The sequence below is a fragment of the Aphelocoma coerulescens genome, chromosome 13, assembly GCF_041296385.1.
Source record: "Aphelocoma coerulescens isolate FSJ_1873_10779 chromosome 13, UR_Acoe_1.0, whole genome shotgun sequence".
Taxonomy (NCBI): domain Eukaryota; kingdom Metazoa; phylum Chordata; class Aves; order Passeriformes; family Corvidae; genus Aphelocoma; species Aphelocoma coerulescens.
The window spans coordinates 15842482-15868936 of record NC_091027.1 but is presented as its reverse complement, the minus strand read 5'-3'; the positions used below and the strand labels follow the sequence as shown (position 1 = coordinate 15868936).

Below are 26455 nucleotides of genomic sequence, written 5' to 3'. Positions count from 1 at the left end.
AGGTTAAACTTTCTTGCAAGTATTACCTTTGAAGTATGCCTTAACTGTTCACTGCTTAACTGTTGACTTTAACTTAAAGGAAAAAAAAAAGTCAGTTATGTCCACAACAGAGGATTTGAAATGATTTTCATGTGCTTTTGCTTTAGGTGGGCGTTCAAGGTAAATCAGTCTGGAACATGTGATTCAGTGTTCAATAGCTTTCCTCAAGTCCTGTGGATTAGGCCTTGAAAAAGTTTCCATTTCATCTGAATAGCTTCCATATTTTCATGGAAGTTACTCAATGAAGAGCATTAATCTCATTAAGTCAATACCGAGTAAGAGAAATTGGCTTCTTCTAATGGTGGAAAATTGAAGGATTTTATTTTGCTATGAGTTCTCTGCTACATGTTTAAGCTGGAGGTTAGAAGGTTCCTAACCATGAGACACATGGAGCTCTTCATGGTCTTCCAAACAAAGGAGGGGGAATAAAAGGGAATTCAAGCTGTTCCAGCACAGCTGTTTCTTTGTTGCTCATTCCAGACTCCCTCCCTCCACGCATATCTTGATTTTGCTACAGAAGATACAATTTGCTTTGCCTTTTCTGATGCATCAGAGCTTGTGTAAGGTGTTTTGGAGAAGTCAAGAATATAGAAGTTTTGTGCTCATGAGTGAGCTGGTGGGAAGAGCTGAGCCCAGCAGGACACCCTTGTTCAGATCAGATATGAAGGACTGAATTTGAAAGCCTTGGCATGACATGTTTCTTAGAATCACACCTGTATTGTCACACAATAAATACCCTGGTAACAGGGGTTGGTGGTGTGCAATATGTTTGTAAGGAGGTCCAGATATTATTTTAAGAAGATGCTCTGGTGTCTCAGAATTTCTGAACTCATTGTCAATTAAAAGAAACATTTAACAATGGTACTGATAGACCAGATTAGAATTTGTAATTCTCTGGTAATTTGTCCCACTTTAGCAATCCTTTGGCAGAATTACCTCTTGTTCTCATTGTCTGAGCTTTTAATTTTGAGACCTTTTGGTGATTTCCTTTCAAATTGTGAATCAGAAGTAGTCAGTGGGTGGTCTAATAAACTCAGAGATATTAATGCCTTAGGTGAATCATTAAAATGAAATCTAACCATGTGGAGTTGCTCCTACCTCCTCACCAAACCTACTGATATCTCAAAATTTGATTTTCACAGTCCACTTAACTTGTGACACCCTGGAAAAAGTAAACAGCCTTTTTTAGCCAGGCCTTTTGGGTTTCTCACTTGTTACACCCCAGCAGAAACTGAACAGCCTTTTGCAATGAGATCTTTTGGGTTTCTCAACGAGAAGAGAATTTGAAATCAAGAGCTTTAAAAGAAGAGTGAAGCTTGGTGCACAGCTTGAGGAACTGAATAAATAAGTAGATATTTAAATCTGAGTGAAAGCTTGGGAACTAAGGCCTCTGTTCTCAGACTTTTCCACACTTACAAGCAAACAAGCAAAATATTCACTGGAATAAGATGATTATACATGCAGAAAGGTCCTCCATGTCATGCCACTGTTTAAAACAAGAATTTAGAGCTTTAATAGGGAAGAGAACTGGTTCTCACTAAAAACAACCAACCAAAAAAAACCATCCACAAACAACAACAACAATAAACCAAAAATCCACCAAAACCCAAAACAACCCTCCTGGATAGAATTAATGGGCAGAAGAATGTGCCATTTTTTAAACATTAATTTTATTAGTTCAGAATCTCCACACTCATCGAAACACAAAGTGCTGGCTGGTGGCTTCTGCTGGAATACATTCACACGTTTCTTTTATATGATAATGCAAACCTCAACTGGTAGGAAGAGTTCTTCTACAAGCTGGCAGACACCTTAGCATATTGTAGTTGCACTAGCTGATATTCAATAGCAGTGCTAAAACCTGAGAATATTCTGCAAAAAGGCTTAATATAGATAGCAGATGTTACAGCGTTGGCCAGTGATGAAATGAATAAAAGATACATAAACAAGAGAGATTGTTCCCCAGTAACTTTAGCAGGAATATTCTGACCTTTGTGGACCCAGCACCTGGAATTATACAAGGTTTGCAAAGCACAGCCTGCATCTGTACAGGCCTCCTGAGCTGGGTGTGTGGGTTTGCTAAACAAGTTCCTCTGAGCAAACCTACAGCTCAGGTTTTGAATTTAACTGTGTCATTATTTGGGGACGATTCTGTGATTTTTCAGGAGTCAGAAGTAGGTCAGGGTTGTCATTACAAGGTATGACAGGTCATTTCCTGAATCTAATAATAAAACTCCACAACCTTCTGTTATTACTAACAGAATTGTTATTTTAAAAATTAATCTCTACCAGCCCTATTACAGGTGCATGTCTTCATAAAACTTTTGGCTTCTTTATAAAACAACAACAACAACAACAAAAGATTTAAGCACTATTTTGAAAATTAAAATGCTTCTTAAAATCTTTAGCTCTGTCCACTGAAAGGGCTGAACTTGTTGGAAAACTTTGCTAGAAAAGTTAATATTAATACCACTGTGTTTAGATACACACCTGAATTCTCACAAACAACACACTGTGTCCTGAAAGAGATACACTGGTGAAACTGGGAAGGGATTTGGTGTGTTTTACACAGAGCAGACATTGATCATCGGTCCTAAGTGCTAAATGAAACTCAGACCTAATCATGAGGGTGTTACTAACATTTTGATTATAAATCTAATGAAACAAGAGGCCAATATACAGCTTAAAACAGTTTTCCTATTGCTCATGAGCACTACTGGCAGTCAAAGAAAGTCATGAAGTTTTATGGAGAAGAAATTTTTGTGGAGAAGAAATTTGAGTCTTGCAAAATATTTTAAAGCACATTCTACAGGGTGTGCCTTACTTACTGTGGTCAGAATTGATAAACAGAAAAAGCAGAGATTTCATTAAAGATGACACTGGTGGTTGGTGGATAGCTGAACCATGATATAAACACTGAAATTAGTCTGTCACTCCTGTTTACTATCTTGAGAGAAAAGGGTTCCAAGTTTTCAGGAGGCTGTTGATCCTTGTGGCTATTCCAGTGGCAGGTACCTGGCAAAGCAGAGATTTGGAATTTCCAGCCTTGTTCAGAGAGCTTAGGGCATATCCCACAGCACCCCAAAGTGTATCCCATAGCACTGGTGGAAATTTCCAGTAGCAGGAAGCTCATCATTGCACTCATTGCATCTGCCAGCTCAGTGACACAGCCAGAGCCTGCAAACATTGCACAGTCTGAAAGTCGTTCTACTTTCAGAAGAGTAAAAGTGCAAACATAAAAATTGAGAAATCTGCACTTTCTCTATTGAACAGGTAGGCCTTGGGCAGATGATGTCAGTGTGTGTGCACACATGCTCTCAGCTGAGATCTAAAGGTTGTTGCAAGGATTGGAACATAACTGGTATTCAGGCAGTTTTGAAGTCAATAAAACAGCATTGCATCTGCCCAGCAGGGTCTTCTCAAAGGCCAAACCAAAGACTTGGCTCACCAACTGTGCTTTTGCATAGTGCTCAATATGCAACTGTGCAGCCTCCTGGCCCTAGAGGAATTTGTATTCCACCTCTCTTACCCATCTTAAGCCCTTTATCCCAATACATGTAGAGTGGATTCCACTCATGTCAACAGTATCTGCAGTTAAGTGAACAAAAGCCAGTTTTGGAGTCCTGCTTTGGGGGCTGGTTGTGTGGGTTTTTTAAATTTCAACTTCCTGCCAGCTTTAAGTTTAGCAACTGGTGGAGGAGGTAGAAAGAGAAAGAGAAGTCTGAGTAACATTTTCTGCAAGTGCTGTTGCCTTATCCTCTCCTATCATCCACTCCCACATCTCAGAGAGCAGTGTGGTTTTGGTACTTCCTTCCTCACATGGTGACAGGCTCAGTTGCTCAGTGCACCAATCTTCCCTGAGAACATTGCTTGTAAAGCGTGACCCTCCTAAAATTTTCTTTCTTCTAATAAACCCTCTGAGCCATTGGTTTTAAGCATTTCAAATAAACTAGAAGTAAAGATTGGACACTGTATCATCAAATGATTGATTTTTCTGGCAGAAAGATAAGATGATCAACTTTTTCCTGTCAGTTTTTCCTCAAAAAACAGTTGGTGTAAATCCTCATAGCAGCCACCTCAGGTTTAGTCCAGAAAGCTTCCAAACACTCAGGTCTCATTCACCCCCATGGAAGTCTGAACTATAAGAATTATTAGCTCCAAAACCAGTGAACTTTTCTTTAGCTGAAAAAACCCCAAGACATTCTGGAAGATCCTCTGCCTCTCCTACAACAGGGAATAAGCCACACAAATTCCGTGATCCACTTCTCCACCAAAGCACTGATGTGTGCAGGGCACTGCTCACCCCAGGACATTTCCTGATGTCTCACATGGAATTTATTATTCACACAGCAACTTCCTTACCCCTGCAGCAAAGGGAAATGTCCTGTGCAGAACGGGGTGGGTTCCATGGGAAAGAAGAGCAAGAGCACTCCTATGCCTATAACTTGGCATTTCTCTTGCTTTATCCAACTTGCCTGGGTAGCAATGTCAGGTTTGGACAGCTGTAATCCTTCTGAAATTGTTAACACTTGTGCTTATTTCAAAAGGGGCAAGCATGATTATATTGGCTTCAAACCAGAAAATTGCAAAATACTGCCTTAAACAAGAAAACCTAAACAATATTCTTTCTCTGTATTTCTCTTTTCATACTTGGATCCTTGAGTGCATATCCTTAACTTCACACCGCTCATCTTCATCCTTTTCAGACAGCACTATTGCCCGGATCTGAAATAACTTCATTTTGGTTTGTTTTTCTTATTAGATTGCTTGAAAACCTGTCTTCCTCCAGTCCCACCTCAGAAGAGCAGTTAGACATGAAAGATGCACTAATTAGGTCATTTGGAAAAAACTAGGGCATTGTTATTGCTGAGTAGCAGAAAAAGACATGAAAGGAGAAGAAAAACAAAATTTATGCTTGGCCATAAACAAATATTTTACAGTATTGATATCAACTTTGACTGGCCCAGCCTAAGATGTGTGGGGAAGAATTCTACATTAACAAACAAATAAGTTAAGATTTTACAGAATTTAGAATCTGAGACAAACAGATACGTTAAATTCCTGTTTCTTTCATAATACTTGTATTTCCACAATTACTGTCTCTGATAGACCTAAATAATACAAGAGGGAAGTAAAATGGGGTATTTTTAAGTGGATATATGTAAACAGTTTTCTTTGTCACAGGACTTTCTCAGCTGGATGTTCCTCAATCAGAAGTAATGACAATTCAGAATCAGACCATGGCTCATCCTAAGCTTTCTTTGAAGCAAAATAATCATAGAGGCAAACTTCATTAGTAGCAGAGCAGAATTCTGGTCTCTCAGTAGAATTAACCCTGTGGATCTCAGTACTGACTGTCATCTAGCTTGGAAAGATCTCCCCAGGCATAAAATTACAGCTTTTTTATATTCCAGGAGCATTTCTGCTATGCCCTGAAAATGTATTAAAACATGGAACTAGATCAGCCTTTCCCCCTTCTGTGCTGGAGGGATTCTGGGTGAGATATGGCTTGGTTGCAGAGGAAGGAACATGAAAAGAATAAAGAGACTCAGGGAACATTTAATCCCTGCTTTTGCAGCCATAAGCTCTGTTTCCTGAAGTATCATTTGCTTTTTCCATGCAAAATCATACAAATGCCCTGGCCATTTTTTGAAGCAGTGTGATGTCTACAACACCCAAAGATTCTAAGACTTGCTGGGTTTAATGCTTATTTTTAAACGTGATCCAACAACGTGAGGTTTTACCAAGGTCAAAAAAGTCTCGTTTGGAATTGGATGTGCTGTAGTACAACTTAGCAATAAGATGGTAAATTCAGTGCTTTTATCACATAGTAAATAATAATAATAATAATGAGTTACCAGATTAAACTTAGCAAATACTGGGGGATAACAGCTAGGAAAATGACTTCACTGCTTTGACAAGTGACAAGGGTTTTTTTAAACTATTTTTGTTCTTCTTTTCAACAGAATTGTAAGTAAATTAAGCCAAGAAATAAACAAAAATGAAGGGAGGCTCTCTTTCCTTCCAAAATGGTGAGTAAGACAACTCAGCTTTCTTGTTCAAAGCTTTCAGATAGATTTTTTCTGGACTGGTTTTCACTTGATCAGTAATGCCTGGATCAGAAGTACAGCCTGGAAATTCTATAAGATAAAGCTCTGTTTCATTAATGTCATCTGATAAGAATATCAAATCCTGAGCCCATGATCACCCCAGACACTTCTGCCATGTCCAGAACCAAGTAACATTTGCACATTTCATGCAATTTTCTGCCTGAGTACATAGCCCTTAAGAAGGCTATGAAGCCTATAGAGCCTAGGTATATATTATTAATAAATCATCATTAATGCATTCCACAGATCTATACATCATTACACTTTTTAATTCTTAATGATTTGTCATTGAATATAATATTTGCAGTAGAAAAAGAGCAAAAATTGCAAGAACATTGTATGAGAAAAGAACAATTTATGTCCCTACACAATGGGAACCAAGTCCAGTCTACATAATGTGGTTTTGTATCATCTGATAACATGATTTTACACCTTTCCATTAACTAGAATCCAAAACTAGAATTGAAAACCATAAAAATATTTTTTTAACCTTACAGATGTTTATGAACTTGACTTTGAACATCTTGATCAGAATTAGTAAAGGAAGTTTCTGTTTTCAGGACTAGTAAATGTATCTACTGAGTCCCCTTGCTTCAAACCACTTGACTTCTCTGACTTCAATTCTTTTTGAAAGAGTCCAGATTCTATTAGGATCCTCTATGTAAAATATCAACTAATGTGTTTTTGGCATTTTGGGCAGAAACACATTTCCCTCATCTGTTTAAGCTTCATTCTACTGTAACAGTTAGCTATTGCCTTTATTTGCAATTGAAGCATCAAACAGTTAATAGAAAAAATTTATTTTTTGTATCTTTGTTGCAGGGCCCAAACACAAAAATCTACAGAAAACACAGGTAAGTGTATACTGGCAGACTCTAAAAACAAAAAGCTTTTAAAAGTATTAAAATGTTAAATTAGTATTTGCAGAGCAGAGTCAACTGAGGGGACCAGGGTTAGGAACCAAAAACCAAAACAATAAATGAAAATATAGCAGTATAAAGAAGTTTCAAAAAAGAAAAGAGTAGATGCAGGACAATAAGTAAGAAAAAGTATTTTTAAAGAGCAAAGATGGTGAAGGAAGTCAAGAGCAGAGACTTTTACATAAGAATCCCCAAAATGTCTTTATTTAACCCAGTAAATTGTATCAGTGCTTATATATTTCTGTTTCAACATCTCTGCCCCCTGCCCTTCCTCCTAGCAGCACTGTATTAGAGAGGGAAGCTGAAATTAAAAAAAAACACCCTTCTTCTATGAAAGCTAAAATAGTCTTAAGCAAATAGCTAAGAAGTCTGGGCTCATTCTGAAAGCACTTTGTTTCAAATTATATTTAAAAGTGGAAGTGGGACAAACTTGAAGTGCCAACACCCAGTGTTAGAAGCTCCGCGGGACGAGGAGCCCGGATCCCAGCAGGGGGAGAGAGAAACACAGTCCAAACCAATAAGGTTGATAAATGAACTCAATTTATTAGCAGTCCAAAGGCACTTATCTAGTATCCCAGCTTGTTAGCCCCTAAGTGGCTTAAAGCTTATCAAGACACATTTCTATTTCTACATAATTGGACTTACATTGGCAAGTTTCCACAGTCTTGTTATGATCAAAAGAATTTTGTGCCCATCTCCCTCGTTCACTCCCAGATAGCACAGCTGCAAGTTTTTCACTCCCTCTCAGTTTTCTCAGGCCTGTTTGTTTTCTTCACACAGGGACTTTCCCATAGAAAGTTTTTCTCACACACAAGCCTAAAAAACTTCCAGGCCTATTGCTTGCACAGTTCTTTTATTGATCCCAATAATTCTATTTCCCAACAACCCAGATCATGTCATAGCAGGGTAGCTCTGTCTTAGCTTTGAATCAGGGTGTTATTCACAGAGCCCTCCGTGGCTGCCAGCCTGCCTCTGAAAGAGCAGCTCATTCCTGTGGCACAGGACTGAGGTTCAGAGCTCACCTGGCATTTGTTGGGTTCTTTCTGTCAACTTATTACATCTTTGGCTGTCCATGCTCAGAAATGTGTGGTTGTGCTTCTTTACACAGGGTACGCTCAGGATGATGGTGGCTGGTCTTCATTTGTGAGTATTTGGGTTAAGAAACCCCCCTGGCTCAGGTTTGTCTGTTCTGTCTTCTGTCCCTTGGGCAGCACAGCTGGGGGGAGCTGGGGCAGGAAAAGCAGGAGCAGGAATGATTGGAGTGGCTGCATACAAATTTCCTCACTAATGAAGGGTTGTCCCCGAGAAATGCAAGGCAGAGCTTCAGAATGGCCTTCCTTAGCCACTGGCTCAAGTAGAAGCTCCCAGCCTACACCCAGGTCCCCACAGAACCACAGCTGAATTTTATACAAGAGCTGTTTCAAGCTCTTAAAAGAGGTGTCTAGTAGATGAAACATTGCTGTGTTTATTCAGTGACAAATTCTTGCCATTTTATTCTCTAGAGCTAATTTATTGAACAGTAATTTTTTAAAAGCTATTTAGACTGCAGAAGTTCCTTTTGCCTTCTGGCATAGAAAATGCCTTGACAAGGGTCATTAGGTGAAGCACACACACCTCAGCTGCAGATGCACAGCCTGGGTTATGAAGATCTCTGAGGCTGACCAGTGCTAATGGCTTTTCTACAAAAATAAAAGGGAGAGGCATTTTTAGAAGACACTTCTAAAAACTTCTAGACACTGTTGCTAAGTTCACAGGAGATTCGCTGCTATTCTGGGAGCACGAGAGATAAAAGTAACCACCTACAGAGCACATGGGCTCTGTGCCAGTGCAGAGGACTCTGGAAATTCCAGCTGTGATACCAGTGACAAGTGGAGTGTTCTTTTTCTCTCAAGCCTTGGCAGATTGCACAGATGTGCAATGACCATATTGACACTGTGACCTTATGAGGCCCTGCAAGTCCTACCAAGGCTGGTTTGGGTCAGGAGGACACCAAGACCCGAATCAAAGACCTCTGTTTTCATAAATAATTTTAAAAAGTTGGATTGCATGCTGTAGAGCACATGTTAGAAAGCAAGAATGACAATCAGAAGCATCAACTGCTGCTCCAGTGTGTTCCTAGGAACACTGGATTGTTTGCTGGTTCCTAGTCTATTCCCTGAAACACTTCATGCATTTCAGTAAACCTGCTCCTTATCTTGACCTCCCACTGCACTTACTGTGATCTAATGATATTTGTTCCTTTCTTAAGCTCTTGAGTGCTCCATGCATTAGTGGAATGTTGCCTCCTTTCCCCATATTATTTCAAGAGATATTTTTTCCCTCCAACTGGTTGTAAAAACTTGGTATCTTCCAGAGTGAAAAATACCACAGTGAAAGGCCACAAGGAAACTGCTCTGAAGGGTTTAATATTCTGTTCCAGCACCCACTTTTTGTGCTCATTTGCCAGGATGATGATGATGACTATGAAAGCCCTGATGAAGACCAGGAAAAGGAAGATGAGGCTGACTATGAATCACCAACAGAGGAACCTGAGGAAGCAGAACATGACAGTGATGGTTATGAGCCACCTCCATCCAATAATGATGAAGCGCATCACAATGTCATATTTCCTGCCAAGTCACTTCCAAGCACCACAGATTATATAGGTAATTACTAAAAATTAAGCACTATTAATATTACAAATTAGCTTTTCCCACATTATCAGCCACATTTTAGGTAATGGTATATAGAGGGTTTTCCTTGAAGTTAACAGTGTAGTTCATGAACAAGATTTAGTGACACAGGCTTGGTGGGTTTGTGACTTTCAAAGTTACATCTTCTACTTTGGACAAGCTCTGTTGGAATAAAGATTAGTTTTGTAAGATGTGGGCATTGTTTGGCCTTTGATTTGAAACTCTATGAGGTTACACACATGTACATGCTGCAGTAGCTTTAGCAGTGCAGCCTTGGACAGAGCAAGTTGTCACAACAATGGCAAAAAAAACTCTAGTGGAACTTGGGAAAAGAATGATCAGCCTTCCCTGCCTGTCATTTTTGTTTTACATCTGATTCCTCAGCAGCCTGGAGCTGTAGAGTCCATTCAGGAGGACAAAGCTGCCATTCAGATTGGCTGGTGTGTCACACACTGTGCTGCAGGGAATGAAAATAAATCCTGTGGGCCAACAGACTGGTGGGGGGAGTCATCCCCACAGGGACAGACCAGCCTGGAACTCCCAACACACTGATCCTAAACCAACAGCTAATTATATCCTACAGCAATGCCTTTATGATTAACTTCCTTTATGCTTAACTTCAGTATCCAGGTTCTTGCAAGGGCTCTTTGTCATAAAGATCTAATGAGTGTCAAGTAATCAAACTCTGTATAGTTGTTTAGTTTGAGATTTTTGTTTTCTTTAGACAGACCTTCAACAACCAGATCACCACATCAGCCTCCACATCAGCCTCCACATCAGCCTCCACATCAGCCTCCACATCAGCCTCCAGTACCACCCCAGAGACCTGGCCCAGCCCCAGGACCAGCCTCATTTGGAGGAAGAAGTGCTACTGTACGTTCCTTTCTTAATATCTCACCTATTTCCTATGTCAGTATAGAAGTCCAAGTGTAATGCCATTTTTATTCACCTAGTCTATGAAGAGGAAGAATTTCAGCCATCAAAATAGATTTGAACTCTGTTACAGGGTGGCCAGTGTTGAAGGAAAAATTAAATTTCACAGGAGAAATATATTTAATTATTTCATATTACTTCACTGTTTCTTACACTGGAAATACACATCTACTTGTGAATGCATCTCCCACATAAATTATTTATTTACTGTAAGAGATGCCTCTCTGTTTTGAAAAAAAAGTTACATTTTTCTGAGCTATATTTTCTAGCAGTTGTCCAATTGAATTAAGACCACATAAAAGTGTAAGAGTTTGTATAATCAGAACACTGATGACCAAGATTTGATTCCTTTTTTTTTTCCCCTGCTGTGAATACTTCAAAACTGAAAGCTCTTGTGCTGTTGACAGCCTGCAGTACAGGTTCAGTGTTTGCCAGAGTAGATGTACACTAAACCTACCCTTGGATACACAAGTAAAGGTTTAGGCTGTGACAGAGGGACTTTTCTGATGCAGTGTCACAGAGATACAACAGCGTTGTTGAAGCTCCTGTTTCTTTCCTTTGACAACACACCCCCTCCCTGAAGATACATCCCACTGGGGTGCTGGGAGACACAACAGATGGAGGCAATTCTGCATCCAGCAAAAACCAATGTGTGCAGGTCATGCTGCAGGAGGGTCCATGGCTCCTGTCCTTCCTGCAGTGAGCAGAGACCTGGTCCTTGTGCTGTACCACACAAAGACTGCCAGATGTGCGTGGTGGGGTTAATACACTCCAACTACAACAGAAAGGTGAAGACACATTTTAACCACTTATTAAATACTTGTTTTAGCTGCCAGCTTTCCCTCCTCCACCAAGCAACAACGACTTGAACAGAGACAGAAACATGAAGCTTTTGAAACGTGAGTACAGCTGGTGTTCTCTTTGCAAAGCTTTTCCCACAGACTGTGCAGCACTTCACTTCTTCCTCCTTTTCCTCAGTTCCACTCTCTTCTACTACTCATACAGGAGTCTCACTTGTTATTTTAAGAAGTAACACCAGTTCTAATGTATACAAAATAATGATATATTGACATATACCAGCAAATTATCTTACACAGCTGTTGTGTTTAGCCCCAGCTCCTTCTATAGACAGAAGCACAAAACCCTCCCTGGATCGCCTTGCTCCCCCATATGAAAGAGAAAGCCCAGGATCAGGTCAGTGTTTGCTTACATTGATATCACTGGGGTTGCTTTAATTACTGAAAATCAACATTTGTATATAATTAATGCAAAAGAACAACCAAATACAATCAAGGTGATCTGTTTATGAATAAATGGTGTGAGCAGAACTTATAAAGTGGGAGAGAAATTTCATCTAGAAAACAGCAGCCCTGGGTCAGACAGGTGAACAGAAAGACACTATGAGCACCCTGTGCAATAAAGGTTTGATTACACTTAAGTGATTGAACAAGGAAATATTTAGTAGGTTAAAGGAGGAAATCACCTTTGCATACAAAGGTAATGAAACTCTGCATACACTGCTGTATGTAATGCTGCAACAGACTTAAAAGAAGGCTGAGAACTAATAAGACACCAAAAAAAATGGCATTTCCTTCAGACCTGAAAACCACATTATATACAAAGCATCTACAGATATGACTATATAATTTTATTTATTATCTAAACTCTTATCTGTTATATAATGGCAAAAAAGTACACAGTAGTTCAAAGCTGAACCTTAGATAATATGATTGTGACACATGCCATGTTGAAAATGTTTAAATTTCCCTTTAATAAGAGATATTGCAATTTTGCCATCATTTGCAAAGCCAAAATATTTTTCTGGCTTGCATCTCAGGAGGCTGAGAGCATCAACCTGCAAGATTAACTTTCAGTTATATTCAAAAGTCATTTATTTCATAGGAAGTTTAATTAATTTACTTCCATTTTTTCTAAATGTAAGCTTTTGCTATTTTCAGGGAAGAAGCCAGGCATTCCTGAAAAGGTAAATATTTTTTTTGTGATTATTGATAGCTTTTGCCTATTTTGATACACTTACACATCCTCTTAACTATTCCTTGTTGTTTTACAGCCTCTGGTTTCACAGCTAAGGTAAGAGTTTGTCCTCTGCAAATGATCCTCTCATTGCCAGTTTTACCCAGTTATTAAGCAGCTTTTTGCCTTTATTTTATCATCTTGCTCCTGCTTTAGATCCCTGGGAGAACAGTTAGCAATGATGCCAAAACCTCCTGTCCCACCAAGTGACAGATATGAAAGAGGCAATCCACCTCCTCTAAGGAAGCAAAGCCCTGGAAAGTAAGTGCTCATTTAATTGAAATTCAATAAAGGAGAAATTAAAATTAACAAAAATATGGGCAAGCAACACAGGATGGTGTGATTTAGTGGTACTGCATGACAGCAGGGCCTGTGGATATCAAAGTTTTGGTTTATGAACATGCACAGAATGTGTTCTAAGCTGCAGAAAGGTGTGAATGCAGAAAAACCTCTCTCCAGTCATATCTGAAAGAGCCATTACGTGGGGCATGACTCACTTCCAAGTTGTACAATGATATTTATGATCCATGGTTTTTCCACCTGATCAAGTTCTTGCTCTAGGGAACATTCTTACTTGAGTGCTATTGCTATTGTTTTAGGGTGTTAGAAAAGGAAAGCTATACTTCCGTCCCATTGATTTTATTACCCTGCAAAACTCCTTCTTAATAGCCAACAGCATTTTCTAGCAGAACTGGATCATTCTCCAGCATTTTTTAGACAAGCTGGGGGCTGAACATTGACTGATCTTAAAACAAGGTAAGAAATAATTGAGATCTGCTAATCAGCCAGGATAGTTTATCAGAGAAACAAAGCCTGATTTTCTTATGATGTGCTCCAGCAGTGCTGCCAAATATTATAAATGAGTTCAAGACTTGAAGACTAATGTTTCATCATTGTACAAACTTGTTCTAAGCTCTAATCTTACAATCAATTCATCAGACATTTTCCTTGTTGATAAAATCAAGATGGGCTAAGGACTAGAATAATGGCTTAGATTGTGGCTGAAAATTAGAATCTTAGATATTTTTATGAGGAAAAAAGTGTTTCAGCATCCCTTGGTCTTTAAAACTTACTATAAATTCATGTTCTAGTTGAAAATATGGCCTAATGCACACAAAGTGAATGAGTAGTATTCCACCTTTGATGAGTGTTTTGTTTTAATTTCAGGCAGAGTTGGCCACCACACAAGAAAAATGAAGTAAGTGTAGTCTCAAAGCATATATTTAAAAGTATAGGGGTTACAGTTAAATTAAGTACCAGTATAAACTAATAATTCTGGAAAAGGGAAACAAGTTTCTTTTATAAATTATAAGGAATACTCACGGATCTTTCATAGCACATGGGGTGTTTTTAAACAGTTCTTCTATGTCAAGCTCAGTTTATTCCCTGAGAACTTTATCTCGGATATCAGGAAGAATAAGGCCAGAATTTGTTCTATGACATGGAAGAAGTGGTTTTGCTTAAAGAAGATTTGGGCTTCTGGGGGTTTTTTCAGCTTAAGCTGACCTAAAAGTTTCACTTTCAGATAACTCTGAGAGTCTACACTTACTTGAAGGAATAAGGAAAGTTTATATCTCCTGAGAGTTTCTGACTATTTTAGGTCAAGATGTGTTATGGGTCATCCACCACACATCATGTTTGTAAATAATAGCTGCATTTTAATTAAAAAACTTTAAAAATTATTTGGTGCTGCATGAAGACAAAACAACAGCAGAACATTTTAGAGGGAAGTGACAGTGTAGATATTACTACACTCAAAATTCACCAATGTCCAAATTTTGTTTTGTAAAACATTCCTAAGGACTGTGCTATAATATGTTGCTAATTCCTTTTTTTTTTTTTTTTTGGCTCCCCAGGAAGAAGAAGACAGTAAGTATTTCTACAGTGATTTTTCAAACTTAAAATCTTTTTGTCTTACTTCTAAAAAAAAGATAAAAAGGAAATGATTTCAGAGTTGTTTCCTTAGAGCCATTTCAAAAGTCAGGTGCTACCTTGATAGGCTGTAGAATTCTTATAAAAGTGCTTCATGCAAATTTATATATCAAAGCCACAAACCCCAGGAAATCAATAGCTAATAGCTTCCTTCAGCCAGCCAGTTACCAGCCAGCAGGATTTCTTATTTTGAGATGCATTACATTAGAGAGATTTGTGTTCTGCACACAGCATCAAACAGCTGGAAGCAGAAACCTGGTGTCTCCCAATTCTCAGCAAACCCTGCTGGCACCAGGCTCTGTGCAAGCTTATTCACCTTTATGAACAGAAGCAGAACTTCTTTTATGTACCCAGAGTGTTTATAAATTACTGCAGAATCCTGATTTCTAAAATTAAGTTGGTAAAGTGACTCCGTAACAGAAGCAGGACATTTGGCCAACTCTGTGAATGATCACTGCCCCTAAGCCTCCATAAAGAATAAGGTTATTTTAGCTGTGCAGAGCACAGTTAACCTGTTCCACTCTTACTGCTAGTTCAGGAGTGAGGACACTGCAGAAAGAAAATGTTTTATTTCAAGCTGGGAGAAATCTCAGAACGATGTTCCAAAAGGTGATCTCAAACCTGCTATTTAGAAGCAACGTGACAGAAAACATGTACCACCTTCAGCTCTGCTGCAGTTAAGGTACCTCAATTGTGGCTTATCCAAAACAGAAGTCAGAAGATGTAAATGTTGCTCAAGTCTGTTCCAGTTTATTTTTAATTTTAATACCTACTTTTAAGTTCTCAGCTGACCATATAAGTTTACAATCTGTAACTAACACACCAAGGATGGTTTTTTGCCTTATATTTATCTAATTAAACCGCAGTAAGGTGACAGAATTTCTTCATTCTACTTCATTTAAGAATGTCTCACACAAGATTTAAGTTTCCTCCTCTTCCTCTCCACAGCTGCCCCCCAAAGACCAGTGCCACAGCTGTCCTTGCCCCCATACAGCTCCAATGCATTCCCACCCAAATCTGTCAAGCCTCCACCTAAGCCAGGATCCAACAGTATTCCTGCTGCAGAAAGGTTTGTTTCACCATGACTGATCATTCCTTTTGAATTTCGATCTCTTGGCAGTTCAGCAAATACCAGCATGAGTGTGGCTGTGGGGTTCTCAGGCACACAAGGTAACCATGTGTGATGCCTTTTCCTGGTCTTAAAATCAAGAGTCAAACACAGTTAGAAGGGGAAAAGGGATTTTACCTTGGTGTTTATTTTAAGGATCCTCAGGTGCACACGTCCAGGTCATATACATTGAGATGCACCCCGCTGAATATACCCCAAAAGATCTGGTATAACATTCTAGGTGTTACTAATTAGCAGATCTATCAAAAATTCCCCAATGAGAGGCTCAAGTGAGCCCCCCCCCCCCCAAGGAGCCTTCCCCTGGATGGTTCTATCTCAGTTTACAGAATGTGTTCTGGAGAGGACCTTGGGCTCTGGGGCACACTGATCCCTGGCTACAAAGCTTCTAAAATGTTCAGTCTCTCAGCTTGACAGACAAGTCCAAGAATGTAGGCAAAAAGCACCAGGAATACAGAAGTTGTAAAAAGGTACAACAGGGGTATAAAAGAAAAGGCAAAAAATCTTCATGGCATCAGTGTGGAGTAGTTCATTACTCAGACTGTGCCCTTGCCTCTCCAAATTGCTCATTAGTGCTGTTGCCACTACCCAGGAGAATCCTTCCTAGAACTGAAGCTCTGTATCAGTGGAGCAGAGAGTGTACATCGGGCAACCAAGAAAAAACCACAAATCTCTCTGTTTTATGGCAAGGAACTATCTTAGACCCTACATGGTACAAGGCTTCCATTCTTGAGGCATCTCTCCCATTGCCTGCAGGATCCATAGGAATGACAAGTCCCTTTGGGAAGGGATCATCTCCTACAAAACCAGGCAGGATGTAGGACAGAGGGGTCCTCCATGCTCTAGGAGCTTGAGTGTTAGAGGTGCAACTCCTCACACTTCAAAACTAAAAAACAGCACAACCCCAGTTTTCTGGAGTCAAATCTGAAAGAACTTCACCTCCCTTTTACTAAATTTTACTCTGATGGTTGATAATTCCTATTTAAAATTGTGAACCTTCCTGCAGTTTTTTTGCAGCTTCAACTTAAAAATATTTGATTTTTATGCCTTCATTTGTTAAACAGAAGAGCTCCTAACTAAATTTTGATTTCTGATGTAGCGTGCAACAGACTTAGACTTTGATGAGTTAGAGTGGTCTCCTTAAGTCCACATCTGATGCCCATTTCCTAATCTCTGTATTCTTTTAATGGCTCTGTGATGAATTCCTCACATTTACCATCATTCTCTGGAACTGCTGACACCCAAGCAAAACAAATATTGCAGTAGCAATAGCAAGCTCATATGCAAATTGAACTATTCCTGTGATGAGCACTTCTGCTTACATTCAAAGAGCATTGCCAAATTTTGCTGTAGCAGAGGCCCCCAGTTTGACTGATTCTCTCCCATACATCAAGTCATGATAGGGTGTTTTTGTTCTGCAAACAAAATTAGCATATTTATCTCAGAGCCTTTTCAACAGCTCATTTAAGCAGAAGAGAAATATGAACAGTAAAGGAAAGGAGTGCAGGCCATTTGTTCTCAGTTAGGTGAAGAAACCAAAAATAGTAACAAAAATTGAAGAGTGGGACTCCATTTTGAGCAGTTCTGGATGTGGGTCGAGGCTGGCAGAGATCTCTGGATGTCTTCTGGTCCAACCCCCTACCCAAGCAAGGTGTCCTTGAACAGGCTGCCTGGTACCATGACCAGATGACATTTGTATGTCTACAAGGAAAGAGAAAGATTCCACAACATTCTTAGCAACCCACTCCAGTGCTTGGTTGCCCTGACATTAAAAAATGTTTCCTGATGTTCAGAGGGAACCTCTGAGTTTCAATTTGTTCCCACTGCCTCAGATCTTGTCACTGGGCACCAGTGAAAAGAGCCTGGCTCTCCCTTCAGGTATTTATGTGCTCTAATCAGATCCCTCCTGAGCCTCGTCAGCTTCCCAGCTTCCTCAGCCTTTCCTAACCTGGGAGATGCCCCAGTGGCTCTTCCTAGCTTGCCACATAAACGTGAAACTGCATTTTTATCAACAATGTTACAGAAGCTGCAAGAAAAATAACTCTATAAGTGGAACCCCACAGCGAGCAATGTCTGGTGAGCTGCTCCCTGTGCTTCCTGCTCTGGGGGAAGGACAGAGTCACCCCTGTGAAAACTCAACAAGCTGAAGTACTTCTCTCTGCATTGATCCTGGTACAGGAGTCGTGGTGCCCTTGACTGATTACCTTATTCCCAGATACTGAGCTCCAGGTAAACTTAAAGGTGGATCCACTTACATGAAAAGAAGGAAAGAAAAACAAAAAGAAGGAAAGAGAAGGCTCTCCTCACCCTGCACAGGTCTCAAGGGGCTCTCACATTCTGTAAAACAGGCACAAAGTCCAGATCAGGTGATCAGAGCACAGAAATGTTGTAGAGAAATGTTTTATTTATACTGACTATTTTTTTTTAAACAGTGGTAGAAACCTGTCTACAACTGGCTCACTACCACCACGCTTCCATCCAGGTTTGTATCCTGTATCCATGGTCTGCAGTCTTGCATTTTTTTTCTTTTTTAAGTGATTGAAAGTTGAAGGGTAGTTTCAGTCCAGTCAATATAGTAGTTTGTTGTTTTTTTTTTTTTTTTTCTATGGATGTTTCTGCTTGGTCTGTGAACAGAAAACTATCAAGTTCCTGAAAGGCATCTTGTGTACCTTCCTTAGTCTGAATCAAAGATTTTGGGCTTCTTTTCCTCCTGAAGTTTGGGCTTCCTGCCTAGTTAAACCAGTGTCAAAACTTCATATAACCATCCTTCTCTGTACAGTACTGAGAGCTGAGGTATGCAAATCACTGTGGTATGCTAATACTCCCAAAGAAGGTTAGCAAATGCTTTTCATGTGAAATATGCTCCATATTTATCTGGTAGGAAAAAAAAAATAAAGAAAACTTAGACATCAATTACTTTACAAGTAATTTTTTGCATGTGGTAACAGCTGTCAGTGTCCTACAGTGACATTTTTTACTTTCTAATTGCTGAGAAGGCAAGGATTGCAAAGAGATAACATTACTTCTGTCTCTAAAGAAACCAAGTTGTTCTCAAGTGAATAATTGTGGTACAGAAACTGATAAATTGTCACCTTTATTTCAAGTTCCTCTGTTCTTATGGAAATCTGAACTGCAAGAGCTCAGTTAAAGCCCCTGTGCACCAAGGATGGAATTATGTAAAGAACCTGGTTCTCATAGAGAAGCCTAAATCTGATTTCAAATCAATTCCAAATGTCTCAGTAGCAGGACAATACAAATACTTCATGCTTCATAAAATCAAGATCCTACACCCTGGATGCACAGATGAAATTATTTTCCTGGTTTTAACATTGTTTTTCTACTTTTGTATCTTTGAAGGCAGCAGCAGCAGATCTCCTTCAAGAGGCCCAGCTGACATGAGACCTCCACTGCCAATTCCTAGCAGGCAGACTGTTCACCAGACAAACACAGAGGAAGATGAGGTACAAAACATGAACCATAACTGTAACGACAGCAAATTTTCTGGTTTTGAGAAAGAACGTCTTTCAAAGTTGTTTTTCTAGTCAGTAGCCACTGTAAGGATGCTACTGAGTGCTTTCAGTTTCCTTTTCTGTGTCAAACTGTAGTGCCTTATTTTGTCCTCACCAAGAAAAACAGCAAGGGATAAACCCCAATAGAACAAAATAAGAAAAAATACTTGGTTGCTGGGTTACTTGTTTTGCACAACTGCCTTCAAGTAGCATTAGATTTTCAGTTCTTCTTCCACAAAACTTTGATGAGTAAAGGACTCATTCTTTTAAGTGCATTTTTCCTTCACATTTCCTTAAATAAAACAAGTTTAGAGCAAACCACTTGTGGTGATAACACTGAGCAACCGTACAAAGTATATTCACAGAAATTGTCTCAGATGATAGTTAAAAAACAAGCAGACAAACGAAGGCAAAGGATGCCTTTGTGCCCAGTGTCCAGGTAGACAAAAGAGAACATGCCACTTAAAATCTTTTACTTAAAATATTTGGAAATATCTGTTTTCTTACCTTACTTGCAGGGGCATTATAGCAAGATCTGTAATATTTTCAAATTTATTGAAGTGAGCAGATAATTTAAAACAATTTAGCACTACTTTCCAGGAGCAGGATTACTTACAGCAGTACGATCCCTGAAACTCATACCCTCAGAGGTTCTGCACATAGACCCAAATATCCCTCACACTACTCTACAGATTTCTCTCTACTTATTTGTGTGTTGCCATTCCTGGCAGCTGACTCTGTCCTTGTCCTGTCTCCCAGCCCCAGGGCTCTCTGAAGGATGAGTGGTACGTGGCTTTCGTCAGCCGGCCCGAGGCAGAGGCAGCGCTCCGCAGGATAAACAAGGTACCTGCAAAGGGCTGGGCACCCCACACTCATCTAGGCCATAGAGACCAGCAAAATGAAGTACAGGTTCAAACAAGGCTTGTCTGTGCATGTGGAAATAAATTAAAATCATAAAGATAAATAGAATTATATGCCATTGCTGTGGGAGTTGTGGTTGCTCTCCACTGCCTCACAGCACCTGCACCACGCCAGGGACTCCAGTACTAAAGCCCAGCTTATGAGGTCCCATTCAGTGCCTTTAAGAAAGGGATTTCTGTGGAAGACTTGTCAAAATAGATCTGAAATTAAGAAAAGCAGAGAGAGTGATACAGTATCACTGCCTTTACCTAAATTACATAGACAATGTCACTATTTTAAGCTGTCTCTAAATACATCACATAGGAACTTTGATGGGCACTTAGCAGAAATGAAGTTCTCTTCTGGTTAAAGTGATGTGAGGTTTGGTCTTTGATATTTTACTTCCTCCTTTAATGGAATCTCTTCCTCATTTAACACCATTCCTACCTTCCCTAAAAATCTGCTTTTGGAACAGAGAGGAAAATTTTAAGTAGCAAACTGAAAGACAACCCATTTGTCAAATGACCTAAATGCTTTAATAGTGCAGTTTCTCTTATGAGAAAGGAAGAAGATTTCAGAAAGAAAAAACAGTTAAAAGCACGAGTGCTGTAGGTAAGGTTGTTACACTGATCAAACCCAGAAGTGTCTGCTGTTTGTCATCTTTCATTTTTTTCATGTTTTAGGATGGAACTTTCCTGGTGAGAGACAGCTCACGCAAAACTGTTACTCACCCATATGTACTGATGGTGCTGTACAGAGATAAAGTGTACAACATCCAGATCCGGTACCAGGAGCAGGATCACTTATATTTGTTAGGAACCAGCTTAAAAGGAAAAGAGGTACTATGTGTTTTTCACACTACTTCTCTTCATTGTAAGGGATCTCCTGCCTCATTCCTAAGTGTCAGGCAACTCTTCTGGGGTGGAATTCTGCTTATTGTCTTAGAGTTATTCACGGGAGAATATTGTTATTGCTGGAAGTAGAATCAGGTTGTGCTGTTTGCACTCAGGGAATGAAGGGGTGGCCTTAGAACTCAGCCACTAGAAGTCCATGTACCTGGTTAGGGAATGCTTGTTTACCACTGAGATACCAGATAAGGGAAATGCAGAGCTGAGAGCTAATCCATACCTGCCAAGTTACAGCTTTGCTCCCAGACTGGTGGCTCAGCCCCAGCCAGCAGGACTGTGTGGATTTGCTGGCCCCAGACAGACTGGTCAGCACACTCCTGGCAATTCTGATCGAGACAGAACCCCCTGAACTGATCAGCCAACTCTGAACTCCCAAGTACAGGCATCACATCAAGCAGATTGACAACACTGTGTATTAAACAGACCAAGATTACATAAATTAATTATACAACATTGCAGCAGATTGTACACAGAGTTACTGAGCTACAGATCATGGCAGGAATGAGAACAGTTGATCTGGTGGTATTTACTGGACCTTATGTATTTTTATGATACTGATAAATATTTAGAATTTTAAAAAAACCTTTTGTTTCTACTGGTTACTAATAATTCTGACATTTTGGCCTTAGCCTTCTCATTTTTTTCCATCCCACAGGAATTTTCTTCTGTAGCAGATATCATTGACCACTTCCAAAGAACACCTCTTCTTCTGATTGATGGAAAAGACAGAGGTTCAAGAAACCAGTGCATGTTAAAATATGCTGCAGGACATATTTAAATGAAACCTTAGAGAAGATCACATATGGTACTGAAACCTACTGAAGTTTGTAAACTTCAAGATATTTCCCTTTTCAGCAAACTAAAATAATGAAGTCATTAAAATTCATAATTTCAAAGAAAAAGGACTATGTTATTTTTAAATTATGCCTTAAATACAGTACTCCGTAAATATAATTTTCCTACAAAGTGTTTATTACTGTCCATTAATCATACAGCACATGACAATTTTTTATCTTCCAAGATATGTATATCCTCTTGAAATTATTTCCACACCAAATTTGATGAACCATAAATAAATATTAGTACAAGTCTCTGCTTTCACAGGAGCTTTTTTTTGATCAGAATTGCAGCAGCAATTTTATTATTTGAAGTGATACTGAGTAGACCCAAACATTGTCAAAGCTGAGGAGTAGACAAAAGACAATGAAAGTCGATTTTTCCCCCAATAAATCTAACTATGTTCACTTCTGTGAAAAGACTGAGTCCAACCCAGATCTGAAAGACATACAGGTTTCAGTGGCACCAAAAGCCACTGGAAATGCAGGTGCATGTCAGGATCTGGGGCTGGGTTATTCAGCTGTGAAATTGAAAATGTGTGGTGTTTTCCAGGAAAACACCACACCAACAGACAGCATATCCTCTCTGCCAGGCCACCGAGGATTCCATGCCTCAGCCCACAGTTGGAACTCTGCATCTCCCAGAAGTCTCTCACCTCACTCAGAAAGAAGATTCTCTCCACACAAACCTCTGTTCAGCTGTGTCTTTCTGAGTGAACCAAGCCATTACATTTTTACAAGGAGCACATCAATAAGATTATTATCATGTGATCCTTCAGTGGCAGAACCCCCCCGAATCTCTTAGAAAGCACACAGTCAGGCCAAGCTTAGTTCCTCTTGCACTACTGCTTTCTGTTTTACTGTACTTTTAAAAGAAAAATGGGGACATTCTCAGTTCAAAAATACAAGTTGCAGTTGATTTATCCAACTCATTCCCCTGGGTTTCAATTTCCTTTGTGTTCTAATAAGACCTTGGTTTGATAATTATGACAGAGTTGGTTGCACCTTTTCTCCTTTAGAGCCATTTTTGTCTGTATCAGTTAAAACACTGGAACCAAAATTCAAGGTAGAAAATACCTTCCATGCAATCTGTAAAGCTTCCCAGATAATATAATCAGATTTCACAAACAGTTTTACTTATAGACATATGTTTTGTAAATGTTCCTTTCTAAGATGTTTAGCTAAGAGCTGGAATTCAAAGTTAGCAAAGTTCATTTCCATGCAACTACGAGTCCAAAAATAAAGATCAAAAATAAAATTTTAAAAATTCTTCATCTGACAAAAGCTGCTTCTTGCCCAATATTTAAAAAAACTCATTACTAATCTGGTGAAAGAAAAATCAGTTCTAATCTATCTTTTCCAAAAATGTTAAAATGAAGAACAACATCCCTCATATCAGCACTGACTCTTGTGAGCTGTAATTCTATTCCATTGCCCTCCCTTGAAAAATCTGACAATGCAGAAACACCTCCTATGGAATTGTGTTTTATTAATTTTAAATCATCTCACCAGTGAAAGAGAAATAAAATATAAAGCAGCATAACAAATTCTAACACTGCATATTTTTTTTTTAAGTAGAATAAATCTCCATTTGATTATTCAGGTAAGTATATTTGGCATAAGAACAAAAATACATCTCAACATTCAAGCATGTCCACAAGTAAAGTACAATTGAATATTAATTGTAATGAACTACATGAAAATAGTGGCTGTGCAAATTTTGGGCCAAGAAAATTTCAGGATAGAGTATTTCAGCCACCAACTCCTCCCTACTTTTGTAACTAGGTGCATTAGAGAGTCATTACCACTCCACTTTTGGAATGAAAAGTACATTTGGTTTTCCAGAAGTAATCTGCTCTTTGACCCCCTCCTCAGCAACAGTTTTAAGATGAGGAAGGCAGCTGAAAACACAAGTTGCAGTTCCTCCTGCACTGAGTTTCTTATCCTGTTTCCTGGAGCACAACTGAGATAAGAAAGCAATGACTTGAAGCAAATTTCAAATCTTTTGTTACTTTTCCAACACGTTTTTTGTTTAAAAGGAGAAAACCATGTGAAAAACTTCATGCCCAGTTTCCTGACCTTTAAAATTAATTACATCAGTCTTTCCAGCCCTAGTGGGCTTAATTTGGGACATGTGGGTTGAAAAACCCCTCTCAGAAACAATAACCTACTTTTTTTTCCATTCCACATGTTTAGCTTAAAAATAAAAGTAGTCTAACTACAGGAAACCATGCTACCATTGTACAGTTCAAACTTAAATAAAAGAAAGAAGATGAAGAAGAAAGAAGAGGAAGAGGCAGCAGCTTCAGCAGTATTAATAGAAGACAATACATGAAAGTGGATGTTACTTAATCTGTCAAACTCCAAGTCTTTTCTTCAGCTTCTCTGGAATCTTGGGCCTTCACAGAATGGTTGAAATTCAAAATAAGGTCACAAAGCAGTAGCTGGCTTTCCACTGAAAGACAAAGGGCAGTGCATCACCATGGTACTTACTGAATGGCAGTGAGTGGTAATCTACACACAGCATTGTTTTAGTGGTCATCTATCAACTCATTCAAAAAGTTGAAGGGTTGCCTTGTTTTGCTTACTTCGAGATGGTTAAATTCAGTTTGGTGTTAGCATATTGGTAATATTTGCTGTAGAAGACTCTCAGTGTTCCTACAAAGGAATGACTGATCACCTAACAGGTGTTTCCCATGGTTAACTAACACGATTCCATTGCTCTGTAACTACTCTGTTTCATTAGTTTTTCAAAACACAAGAGCAAATCTATTGCTTCATTGCATTAAAACCTAGTTACCTGACATAGAGAACCAGGCCACTCACAGCTGCACACTCTTAGAACAATGTCTTAAACAGTGTCTTGTTCAAGAGCTTGGAACTTGGATGATGAAGTCAGAATTACCATTTATTTTCTTCAACTCAGTGGACATTGTGCCAACGCTTTTAATTGCAGCCTCAAGGTTAAACTGCCCATCAGAATGTTTGATCACCTGTATGAAATAGGAACAAAACATGACTGGCAGGATATGTATGATTCATAAACTCCTTGATCCAGATAATCATAATACTCATGAAATCTTTTCTTTCATTTTCTTAAATAATATTTTAACTAAAACTTCCCCCAGTTTATAATTATCCACTTAGACATTTTAAATGGCAACCATGGAAGGTGAGTACTAAACACTCAGGGTTGGGTTTTCTTCTGTCACTTTTTTCTTATGTAAACAATGGCAATGAAATTAATCATGTCTACAGTTTCCTCTCCTCGTCATTTTTCATGTTTGTTTTCGACCAACCTTTTCCTACAGAATCGAAAATTAATCGAGAAAAATCATTCAGCCACAAGATGGAGCTACAGTGACATTAACGTGAAGCACACACCTGGTCACTATTAGCGCTGAGTGTTAATGAACCTGACAAAACATGCCCAGAAACATTTGTAATTACTTTATAATCAACGTCTTTTTGCCTACTTTAGAAATCACATTCCCTGCCTTTAACATTTAATTAAAAACTAATCAAAATCTAGAGGAAATTAAGACTAGAAACCATTTGAAATGAAGTATAATTTGAATTTTCAAAGGTATACTATACTCCTTTTTTGGAATTTCTTTTCCTTATGAAAAATTTCAAAGAGAAGTGCACATAGCACAATTTCTGGCCTAGCTATAAGCTCTCTACTTATCGTTCAGAAGTTCTGAAATAAAATCTGGAAAAACTCTGCGTGATTCATAAATAATATTCTTTACGTAGAAAACCTCAGCACATTAAGAAGCATGACCAAAAAAATCTAACATACATTTAACACAGATTCTTTGTCTGAGTCTCTTTTCCCTTCAGTCAGTGGCTTTATGTTGAGTTCATCAGTCAGGGACAAGGATCCTAAAAAGACAACCCCCAAATTTTTAAAGATTAGTATGTATAAAATATATAAATGTATATATCTCACATAAAATAGATCACAGCATTTAAAAATATAATAACTAAACCTTATTTTCATTAGTGTTTGTTGAAAGTGGTGTCTAAGGGGTCAAACAGTTTTAATTCTTCTTGAGGAAGAATCAAAAGCTTGGATTTTATTTATTTTACTTTCTTTTAACAACAGGGTTTCAGAATTTTTTCAGGAGTTCAATGTGGAATTACTAACAGAGAATAAATGTATGTGTAATGGTGATGAAGAATTCCTCAAACATATTTCTGTATTTTTTTAGTTGAAAGCTTTCTGAGAGATCTAAAAAGGCATTGCAACTGTTTTGTGACATCAATTTGTGCAAGGGAAATCTAAAGCACACACAAAAAAAGTCGTGTTGATTGTCTGGTGTGGTGCCTCTCCCCCACACCCCGACCCCTCTGCCCAGGCCACACCATGATCTGAGGTTCTTTAGGAGACCTTCCAACACTCCTTTGGCACTGTCTGCTTTAAGCTGAGATTAAATACCAGATCCCCGGGCTTGTTCTTCCCCCATTCTTCCTGCTCGTCTCTCCTTACACGCCAGGACACCTTCGGGCAAGCTGAAGTGTGTGACAGTCACT

At 39.0% G+C, this 26455-nt stretch overlaps 1 protein-coding gene and 1 long non-coding RNA gene across 3 annotated transcripts in view; one reads left to right on the top strand and one right to left on the bottom strand.

Annotated features, from left to right (window-relative positions):
- Nucleotides 1-23298, top strand: part of LCP2 (lymphocyte cytosolic protein 2) — a 29912-nt gene extending 6614 nt beyond the window's left edge. Inside the window, exons 6-23 of the mRNA XM_069029009.1 lie at nucleotides 6006-6071; nucleotides 6972-7003; nucleotides 8178-8212; nucleotides 9516-9714; nucleotides 10466-10614; nucleotides 11504-11573; nucleotides 11785-11868; nucleotides 12633-12658; nucleotides 12746-12765; nucleotides 12865-12969; nucleotides 13876-13906; nucleotides 14565-14577; nucleotides 15589-15709; nucleotides 18199-18248; nucleotides 19124-19227; nucleotides 20035-20118; nucleotides 20859-21014; nucleotides 21739-23298. Of these exons, the coding sequence (XP_068885110.1) occupies nucleotides 6006-6071; nucleotides 6972-7003; nucleotides 8178-8212; nucleotides 9516-9714; nucleotides 10466-10614; nucleotides 11504-11573; nucleotides 11785-11868; nucleotides 12633-12658; nucleotides 12746-12765; nucleotides 12865-12969; nucleotides 13876-13906; nucleotides 14565-14577; nucleotides 15589-15709; nucleotides 18199-18248; nucleotides 19124-19227; nucleotides 20035-20118; nucleotides 20859-21014; nucleotides 21739-21861 (1468 nt within the window). The 3' untranslated portion in view covers nucleotides 21862-23298. The remainder of the gene's footprint in view (nucleotides 1-6005; nucleotides 6072-6971; nucleotides 7004-8177; nucleotides 8213-9515; nucleotides 9715-10465; nucleotides 10615-11503; nucleotides 11574-11784; nucleotides 11869-12632; nucleotides 12659-12745; nucleotides 12766-12864; nucleotides 12970-13875; nucleotides 13907-14564; nucleotides 14578-15588; nucleotides 15710-18198; nucleotides 18249-19123; nucleotides 19228-20034; nucleotides 20119-20858; nucleotides 21015-21738) is intronic.
- Nucleotides 23299-23391: 93 nt separating this feature from the next.
- Nucleotides 23392-26455, bottom strand: LOC138118169 (uncharacterized). Of its 2 annotated transcripts, none has more exons than XR_011155020.1 (4): nucleotides 26361-26455; nucleotides 25722-25804; nucleotides 24720-24912; nucleotides 23392-24374 (listed from the first exon to the last, which is right to left on the bottom strand). It is a non-coding gene; the product is annotated as an uncharacterized lncRNA (long non-coding RNA). The 2 variants fall into 2 exon arrangements; XR_011155019.1 differs by having other exon boundaries at nucleotides 24825-24912.